General features: G+C 36.3%; 1 protein-coding gene and 1 non-coding gene across 4 annotated transcripts in view; one reads left to right on the forward strand and one right to left on the reverse strand.

Annotated features, from left to right (window-relative positions):
* The window catches only part of tns2b (tensin 2b), a 34,210-nt gene extending 26,057 nt beyond the window's left edge, over positions 1–8,153 (forward strand). For all 3 annotated transcript variants that reach the window (XM_052130502.1, XM_052130503.1, XM_052130504.1), the window contains 9 exons: positions 759–828; positions 903–1,777; positions 4,709–4,933; positions 5,042–5,119; positions 5,212–5,289; positions 5,533–5,701; positions 6,589–6,657; positions 6,979–7,008; positions 7,404–8,153. In XM_052130502.1, coding sequence (XP_051986462.1) covers positions 759–828; positions 903–1,777; positions 4,709–4,933; positions 5,042–5,119; positions 5,212–5,289; positions 5,533–5,701; positions 6,589–6,657; positions 6,979–7,008; positions 7,404–7,548 — 1,739 coding nt within the window. In that variant the 3' untranslated portion in view covers positions 7,549–8,153. The remainder of the gene's footprint in view (positions 1–758; positions 829–902; positions 1,778–4,708; positions 4,934–5,041; positions 5,120–5,211; positions 5,290–5,532; positions 5,702–6,588; positions 6,658–6,978; positions 7,009–7,403) is intronic.
* A 1,575-nt stretch (positions 8,154–9,728) lies between these two features.
* On the reverse strand, positions 9,729–9,800 carry trnaq-uug (transfer RNA glutamine (anticodon UUG)). The gene has a single exon. It is a non-coding gene; the product is annotated as a tRNA-Gln (tRNA).
* Between the last annotated feature and the right edge of the window lie 752 nt (positions 9,801–10,552).

Here is a 10,552-nt window from a genome sequence, read left to right on the forward strand (position 1 = left end):
TTTTAGCCTATATGCTTCTGCAAACAACGTAAGTCAGCAAATATTTTTTGTCCATTTTCCCGAAAGAGAAAAACTACATTTTTAAATTTGTATATCTGCTAAAATAGTACACTTGCATATTGATTACCTTAAAACTAACAAATATGAATTTAAAAGCCACAAACCTCCAATTATGATTTTATGGGGTCTTTAAATAATCCCAAACAATGCATTCCTAAAAAAAAATTTTGGCATTGTATAAAATAAAAATATATTGTGCTATAATGTAACATGAATGGGGTTGTCAAATTTTCTCCATGAAAACGGGACACTTGAGCATTTTTAGAGCTTCAATATGGAATGTTTCGCTGCTTAAATACCAGACCCCAGTGATTATCTACGTTTTTGCCCCTCATTGTCCAAAACAATATTCTAAGGCCCCCTCCATCCCAAACCAAGTAGTGTTAATAGATTAAAATAATCATGATACATTTTTTGATTCCAGAAATTTTAGAAACTGTCGGTTTAGAAGTTGTTGGCCTACATCTTCATGTTTTAGAGGTTTTTGCATTTAATCAAGTTAGATTTGGAAGTTGGTCATTTTAGATTATTTTAATCTAATTTATTTTAAGTAATTTTGAGTAATCTTGTGGACCCCTTGGGGGTTATAAACCACTAAGCTAATATAAACATGAATTAAGTGCCATCTTATTCTAACCAGACTTTACATAACTCTCAGCTCCCTTCTTCATTCCTCACACTCTTTATGTGTTGTACAGATGGAGGTATCAAGGTTTTTGAAGCTGATAAAAGTCACATTATGGCCTTTTCTTCTCCCAACCAGGACAGGTAATTATCTGTAATTACAGGTAAAGTTGAATTTGCTGTACTTTCAACTCAAATCCTTCTGTGTATTCTTACAGCAGAGCATTGGAGGCTGAAGATCCAGAGAAAAGCACAGGTCAAGAGGATGAGACTCTCCCAGGGTCTCTGATCACTGTTGTCACCGCTGTCAATGCGGAAACCACAGACAAAACAGAACCAAAGCATTCAGAGGCTAAGAAAACACCCATCTTAGAAGCTACATCTAACACAGCTCCATCATGCCCTTACTCCACCCTCACATCCAAAGGGGTGGAGTCAGTGCAGGTACAAATGCACAACTCAAGTCCTCTCAGTAACAGTTTCCCAGAATCAGAGCAGAATAAAAATGAGCGCCCAGGCTCATACTACACTTCAACATCAACCTCGACAATTCCTACTATTTGCTCTTCAGAGAGAAGCTCCGCCTCTGAATTCTCTTCATTAAACATCAATGCTGAAAGGCAAAGCCTGACACCCTTGACCGATTGCACATCATCCAATGGGGAAAGCAGTAACAGTGACTTTAGAGCATCATCCCCTGACCCTGATGGCTATGTAACACCCTCATTCCCTATAATATCATATAGCTATCCTCTTCTGACAGTGCCTCATGTACCATATACAGGCTACACTGCTGTTACCATCCCAGCATCGTTCCCCCAACCTCCTCTTCCTGAAAAACAACGCTCATCACACCTTCAGAACGTATCTGATTGCACTGGCAGAAGCTCATTAAAATCAGCTGCTAAACTTCCTACTTCCTCTGCCCAGTTCCATGTGTCCTTCTTATCTGCCACCAGTGAATTGCCTGTAACAGCTAGATGCAAAACATCGCCCTCTAGTGGAGTGGAGGAAACGGAGAACCGCCTCAGCTCCAAGTTTGTCCAAGACAGCTCCAAGTACTGGTACAAACCAGGCATCTCTAGAGACCAGGGTGAGAGCATATGCATATTTAATACTGCTATTACTATTACACATACTGTGGGTTAAGTATTTGAACAAACCATTAACACCAAGTTAATTAAGAGAGCATCTCGTCCAGCACCGTTTGTGCTACAGATATGAAATATACCTTAATATGTGTGGCTTCTTGATAAGCTACACTTTAAGTGACTGGAATAATGATTTTACCTGACAGATGATAATGGGCAAAAAAAACATAGAATGACATTGAAGAAGGAAACCAAGCCATATCTAGGGATCCGAATATTATCGAGACTTTGGCTCTTATGACTTGGCCAGTAAGAAACAATTAAGAAAACCCTAGCAATGCCCTAGCAACCTCTCTGAATACCCTAGCTACCACATAACAACATTAAACCTGGAGCTTCCCAAGCAACAAGCTACTTGTACATTAAAGTAGCTAAACTACAGTCAAGCTACCCTTTAGAAATAGTAGTCAGCTACACTACAAGCTACTATCTAAATGTAGCTAACTACATTGAAGCTTTTAAAGGTGCACTCAGTAACATTTGTCTTTGTGTCATCTTGGATTATACTGACACCTAGTGCCTTGGATGCAGCATAATTTCAAATCAATAGTTTTCAGTTTCAGATTCCATTGTAGAAATTTAGTTTTTCACAGTTAGCCATGATTAATTTAATCAATGAGTGAAAGTGTCAAATAATAAGTTACTGAGATTAACTGAGTAGTATTCGGCTGGTCATGTGATTCTAAAATGGCAGCCCCCATGTGTGGACCCTCTCCCTGTAGAATAAATCAGCTTTTATAATGTTACTGATATGACTGGAGTATTAATTTTAATGTGAGTGGTCATGATTTCCTACATATATTACAAAATTACAATTCATGTCTTTAGGGGTTAAACTTTTTTAATGAGGAAAAATGCACTGAGTCCAACTTTAAAATAGTGTTGAAAACAGTGACAAACAGCAACAATTAATTAAATTTTTCATAAGAACATGCAGTGACTTGTTCAAGTGAATATTTATTTGAACTGGTTCATGCACATAAATCATCGAACAAACTGATTCACGACAATTAATTGTACTTCCCACACTATAAAGTGAATCTTTGAATTGTTTATTTAACTGGTGTGAACCATCCCAACGAAACAATTCACTGACATGTTTTGATCTTCCAAACTTGAGAGAGGACCTTTAAGGTGAGCGTGTTGTAAAAAAAACTTAACCCTTGTGTGACCTTCGGGACATTTTTGTCTTTTTCATTTTTTTTATATATCATTTTGGCTGTTAATGCCAATGGCATAAATTTAGCTAAAGGTGTATATTTTTGGGGGAATTTTGATATTTCAACCACAGTTCCTATAATACATCTATAATACATGGTGTACACAAAGTAGTTACACTCAGGGCCTTCAGAACAAAACATTTCCCCATTAAAACCCATTAAAACAATATTTGATCCCAGTGCCATTAAAGCATAAAATCATGAATTCTATGATATTTTGCTTTCATTCCGGAGCCCTGGCTTCAAAATTGTAATTTTTTATATATTCCACCAGATGGTGACATTTTTCTCATGTTTAGCCTATGGAGCATATACATGCTTTTTCCCTATTTTCTGTATTATAGAGCACCGCAGGCCAATTGAATAAAAGTTGGAGCTAAAATTGTGCGGGTCTGTTGGTATGAATGTCAGAGAGTGAGTGAGTGAGTGAGTGTGTGTGTGTGTGTGTGTGTGTGTGTGTGTGTGTGAGCGTGTATTTATCACTTTGTGGGGACCAAATGTCCCCATAAGGATAGTAAAACCCGAAAGTTTTGACCTTGTGGGGACATTTTGTCGGTCCCCATGAGGAAAACAGCTTATAAATCATACTAAATTATGTTTTTTGAAAATGTAAAAATGCAGAAAGTTTTCTGTGAGGGTTAGGTTTAGGGGTAGGGTTAGGTTTAGGGGATAGAATATAAAGTTTGTACAGTATAAAAACCATTATGTCAATGGAAAGTCCCCATAAAACATGGAAACACTACGTGTGTGTGTGTGTGTGTGTGTGTGTGTGTGTGTGTGTGTGTGTGTGTGTGTGTGTGTGTGTGTGTGTGTGAGCGTGTATTTATCACTTTGTGGGGACCAAATGTCCCCATAAGGATAGTAAAACCCGAAATTTTGGACCTTGTGGGGAAATTTTGTCGGTCCCCATGAGGAAAACAGCTTATAAATCATACTAAATTATGTTTTTTGAAAATGTAAAAATGCAGAAAGTTTTCTGTGAGGGTTAGGTTTAGGGGTAGGGTTAGGTTTAGGGGATAGAATATAAAGTTTGTACAGTATAAAAACCATTATGTCTATGGAAAGTCCCCATAAAACATGGAAACACAACATGTGTGTGTGTGTGTGTGTGTGTGTGTTTAAAAAACAACTTTGGCATTATGTAAACAAACGGGCATTTAAAGGGTTAAAATACTAAAATTTAATGAATGCTTGGTAGTTATGTAAAAAGTTATATAAATTTATATAAAAATGTACTTATTGAAAGTGGAAAATAATATTAATTTATAATATTATAATTTTGTCCTCTAAGGAGCTCTGAGTAACTTTTTTTACATTGACACACAAGGGTTAAATACTGTCACTCTACTGAAAAATGTAAAGTTAGTAGCGTCGCTACTTTAAGTTAGTTACTCCCCAACACAGCATAGCAACACACTAAAAACCATTCTTAATACCTTAACAATTGCAGATTAATGCCTTGGCAACTATTCACATCATCCTAGCATTGAGGCAGCGTGTTTTGCACAGGGAAGCAGAGCTCACTTTTTTCTTAGAAAGCTAGTTCCAAATTAAATGACTCTAATAATTTTTTCAGTGCTGTTGTACAGTATATTACAGACTTATTACTGTCACACCGTTAACAGAAATACACTATATATTTCTCCCCTTTAGCTATCGCAGTATTGAAAGATAAGGAGCCTGGCTGCTTCCTCATAAGGGATAGTAATTCATTCCAAGGCGCATATGGATTGGCCCTCAAAGTCGCCACACCTCCAGCCCACGCTAGTAACCATGGTGAGATGGGCAGCCCTCAGGAGCAGCTCGTTAGGCACTTCCTGATTGAGAGTGGAGCAAAAGGAGTGAAGATCAAAGGCTGCCAAAATGAAACATATTTTGGTGAGATAAAAAATAAGATGCCTGGTTTCTTTGCGTGCCTCTACGGTTCTGTGTTAAAACCAGCCCCCCCCCTACTGATTTTATTTTTGTTATTCTCTGTACTCCCAGGTTCCCTGTCTGCTTTGGTGTATCAGCACTCCATATCACCCGTGTCTCTTCCTTGTGTTCTGCGCATCCCAGATAGAGGTCATACACACACTTAAACCTGTGTCTGCCATATGGCAATGCATCCAAGGTATATTGTTGTCATAATGATTGTCTGATTGTGTGTGTTTCAGATCTTGTTGGAGATTTGCATGCATTGCAAAGTGGAACAAACACTAGTACAGCTGCAGACCTGTTGAAACAGGGGGCAGGTGAGTTTCTTTCTTTCTTTCTTTCTTTCTTTCTTTCTTTCTTTCTTTCTTTGTTTTGTCTTTCTGGAAATTATTGGAATGTGAATGGAATGCACATGGAGTTGAAATTTGTCATTATAATGTGACTTCATGTTATGCTGTATTATATATTGCTCATTAATTAGAACTAAAAACGGACATGCACCTGATCCTTGTCCTCCTTTTCTGTCTAATGTTTTTCATTACGCTCTTTCTCAATGTCAGCTTGTAATGTTCTCTACCTAAACTCTGTGGAAACGGAATCTTTGACTGGCCCGCAAGCTGTCTCCAAGGCAACCAAGTGCACTTTGACCCAAGACCCTCGTCCTTCGCCAACAATTGTCCACTTCAAAGTATCCACACAGGGCATCACCCTCACTGATAATCAGCGCAGGTACATGGTCACAAAAACAAGTACACACACACTGAATAATGAAATCAATTTGCATTGTTAACTTGGGTATTTATTTGTATCATTCTATAAGCATATTTCCAGCATCATCCTTAATATGTGATTTCAGTTACTATTTATACAGGCCTTTAAGACATATATAAGACATTTAAAGGGATTGTTCACCCAAAAGCAAAATTATCTCATAATTTACTCACTCTCACGTCATTCCAAATGTGTTTGACTTTCTTTCTTGTGCTCAACACAAATGAAGATTTTAAGAGGAATATCTCAGCTCTGTAGGTCCATTCAATGCAAGTGAATGGTGGACATAACTTTGAAGGTCCAAAAAGCACATAAAGGCAGAATAAAAAATAAATCTGAGGGGAAAGAAAATTAAGTCCTTTTTTACTATAAATTCTCAGTAGGTGGCAATGTGCGCAAAGAATGCAAATCAAGAAAAGAAAAAAATGAACGTTAAAGTGGAGATTTATGGTAAAACATTATTTAAATATTGATTTGTTTCTCACCCACACCTATCATATCACTTCAGAAGACATGGATTTTTACCACTGGAGTCATGAGGATTACTTTTTTGCTGTCTTTATAAGCTTTTTGGAACTTCAAAGTTCTGGCCACCATTCACTTCCATTGTCTGGACCTACAGAGCTAAGATATTTTTCTAAAAATCTTTGTATGTGTTCAGCAGATGAAAGAAAGTCATGCACATCTGGGATGTGCATGAGGGTGAGTAAATGATTCATTGTAGCGTGAACTATCCCTTTAAAAGTCATTCCAACAGTTCTTATAGTCTTATTCTGTCCATCTCTTTAAAAGAAAAACACATGCACAGACACATCTAATCCATATCTTCTTTCGCTCTCTCTTAGATTGTTTTTCAGGCGACATTACCCTATTCATAGTGTGACTTTCAGCAGTGAGGATCCAATGGATCAAAGGTGAAATTCATGATTATGCAAACATTTAAACCAGACAATATAAAATGAGACCTGCCATTGTGCGCCCAAGCCAGCATTTTTTGTATTGCTGTCTTTCTTTAATGTCATGAACATGTCTAAAATAGAGGGTTTGCCACTCACATTTATCCAAGTCTGTCAATGTGTTGTCTGTTGTTCTTGCACACACAAACAGGCTCTTCAGTTCTACTTTTCTGTTCCTCTCTTGCTTGCTCTGCTTGACATGTTGCTTAGCCTCTCTCTCTATGTGTGTGTGTGTGTGTGTGTGTGTGTGTGTGTGTGTGTGTGTGTGTGTGTGTGTAGGTGGATTGATGCTGATAACCCTTCCTGCAAGTAAGTGTTTTTTTTCTACTTGTACACTCCTGTATTCTTTTTGGGTTTGTGTGATTATCTTTTAAACAATTTTTTATGTTTTGTTTTCTGGTGGTGCATTTCCAAGCATGTTGTATATCCAAAAGTGAGACAAGTCCAATTGTTTCAGTGCCAGTCAGAAAAGGCAAATTTCAAAGAACAAGTGATTTCAAATATAAGCCACACATATTAGGCCGGGAAAAGTCTGAATATTAAAAAGTTATGGAAAAGTGTATATATATATATATATATATATATTATAATTATTTACATTAATTGGTCTAAGGGTATGGGGACTTCTATACTGTATTTTAATAAGAGGCTCACTTAAATTATTGATCTATTATGGTATCTCCCTTTATTTTTGTTTTCTCTAGGATGTTTGGATTTGTAGCACGGCGCAGTGGTGGTATGGGAAACGTGTGTCACCTGTTTGCAGAGCTTGACCCAGAGCAGCCAGCCAAGGCCATTGTGAACTTCATCAATAAAGTCATGCTGGGACCTCAACAGCTGCGAAAATGAATACAGTATTAGGGAGGATAAGAAGAACAAACCAGAAAGAAAGGAGAACATTTATAGAGGGCAGTGCAGTAAATGTCAGTGTTAGGTTTATGTACTGAGTAAGGAGCATTTTATCATTATAATACACAAAAATGAACCTTTTACAAAAACTCAGTATTCAGGTTCAGTCAGGATTAGGTTGGTGTTGAAAAAAAGTTACATTTATGCTTTTTATTAATCAAAAGTGAGACTTTATGAGATGGAAAAAAATATTGAAATGGAAATTTTCCTGGTTAAGTAGGCTATTTAAATATAAAGAATAAATGAGACCTTTTGGTCAAAGCTTGATAAAATGGGACTTAATTCTACCACTCAGGATGCCAAAGATGTATGACTGTTATTACATTGTTCCACTTTTATTTTCATTGTTTTTATTTTTTCCTTATGTGTTTACTTTTAAAATAAGTGGTCAGAATGTTTTGGTTGTTTGTTTTGTATTTAAAATGGCCTTTACTTGAGACAAAAACCTATTTTAGCAACTGATGCATTTTTTAATTCATACTATTTTATGGATTTTAAATAAAATGTTAATACAAATTGAATTGAAAACTAGACTCTAGACTTTCATTTTAACATGGAGTGCTTGATTTAGTTATTTAATAAAAGTTTGCAGTGAAAATATCCTCAAGGCTATATTTTTTTTCTGAAAGTTTCAGGTCCTTTTATTAAAAAAGTGTTATTGTAATACGCTGATCTTTAACATCATGCACCAGCTTTTATTTCCTTGGGTGTCCTTTGCACATTGAGGACTATCTCCGATTACTTGAACAAACATGTTGAAAACAAACAAGTAGATCTCTAGATTAAGGTTTGTTAATCACCTCATGCTTCCATTTTTATGTTGTGCACTGACAAGAAAAACATTGCTAGTCTTTGCTTGCAGTTTAAAGGGATAGTTCACCCAAAAATTACTAGAACTATCTCATAATTTTTTCACCCTCATGCCATTGGAACACAAACAAAGATTTTTAGATAAATATCTCAGATTTGTTGGTCTATACAATGCAAGTGAATGGTGACCAGACATTTGAAGCTCCAAAAATCACATAAAGGCCACATAAAGGTGATCCATATGACATTAGTGGTTAAATCTAAATCTTCAGAAGTGATATGATAAATGTGTGTGAGAAACAGATCAATATTTAGGTTGTTTTTTTTACAATAAATCTCCACTTTCACATTCTTTTGTTTTTGGCGATTTGCATTCTTTGTGCATATTGCCACCTACTGGGTAGGGAGGAAAATTTATAATAAAAAAGGACTTAAATATTGATCTGTTTTTCACCCACTCTTATCATATCACTTTGAAGATAAGGATTTAACTACTGGTGTCGTGTGGACTACATTTATGCTGGCTATATGTGCTTTTTGGAGCTTCAGATATCTGGTCACCATTCACTTGCATTGTAAGGACCAACAGAGCTGAGCTATGCTTTTAAAAATCATTGGGTTTTGCAGAAGAAAAAAGTCATACACATCTGGGATGGCATGAGGGTGTGTAAATTAGGAGAATTTTCATTTTTTTGGGTGAACTATCCCTTTTAGCATATTTAGCATAGGCGTGGTCAACCATCTTAAATTGACTCATAACAAAGCTATTTAGTTCTGCTTAATACAAACGTTTCGTTGGCTCCTTTTACCAGTTTTACATTAGATAGGGCTGTGATGTTATAAGGTAGATATAAGTGCTCAAAAAGGTGGTATAATTGTACAAATAAATAAAAAGTCATGATAAGTACGATATGTAAGATCTGGAGGGACAGTTATCTTCGTGAGAGATTTGGACACAAAACTGCACATCAAATAGTCTGATCACATTTATGCCATCGGCTAATTGTGCTCATATGTGTTACTACTACTACCTTTTATACTGACACAAACTGAATGACTTCACCTTTTTCAAATCAATCCCTTCATTCTCGCCAAAACGGTAGCATTTTATAAGTAATATGACCAGAGTAAATGCTTCTATAAGTGACCGTCGTCGTTTGTTTACACGCAGATGAGTTATTAGAATTGCGAGAATGTGCTTTCGCTAACGGTTTGTCCTTGATGTCGTTATTTATTTACAACGACAGACGACGTATCATTTGTTTTCTGTATGTCATTATGGTGGCTTTTATTGTATTTTAAAAAGGACGAGGTCCCACCGAGATTTGAACTCGGATCGCTGGATTCAAAGTCCAGAGTGCTAACCATTACACCATGGGACCCTGGTGCCGCAAATGTATTTGTTTGCGTAATTGGATACATTTAAGGTATAGCTTTATTTAAGGTATAGCTAATACAACACCTAGTTCGCTTGCTAAAGCTGCGCCAGTGATAGGTAATCTTGCAGCTCTGACCATAAAAACAAATTGTACAAACCTGTATTTCTCTTTTTTTACTTTTATTTTTTAAGTGTATGTTATCGCTATCATTATCTTGCATTGCCTTTTCCTTATTGGGTTGTTTGTTGCTTATTCTTTGCTTTCCTTTTATTTATTTCATAGTATTTGTGGTATGTGTTGATGTTTAAAGTTTTATACCAAAACAAAAACATATTTAGTTGTGCTTAACTGCCTGCATCATGCAGCATGAGCGCAGCACTTTACTTTCAGCACATCCCAAACTGTCAGTGTCACGGACTGAAGGCTGCAGTTCTTCGCCACGAACAATCTCCCCTAAAAAGTTTGAATTTATTTATTTCATATTGTATTATACTTTAATACCGAAAAACAAACCCATATGTTATTGTGAAAATGTTATGCTTCAATTATGTGTCAAATCCTCATGTAGCCTACACGATCTGGGGTGCTTACTGATTTATTTTTTATGTATTCCTTTATTTATTTGTGACAATAACATCTGCAACAAATATCAGGTAGTTATATCACGTTTTCAAGAGCCAAATGGTGTTCAGGTATGGCAAAATGGAAGTTCGCATCTTTGTTCCTCGTATTTTTCCACTGTTTTCTTTTTTCAC

Source organism: Xyrauchen texanus, chromosome 7 (genome assembly GCF_025860055.1).
Source record: "Xyrauchen texanus isolate HMW12.3.18 chromosome 7, RBS_HiC_50CHRs, whole genome shotgun sequence".
Classification (NCBI taxonomy): Eukaryota; Metazoa; Chordata; class Actinopteri; order Cypriniformes; family Catostomidae; genus Xyrauchen; species Xyrauchen texanus.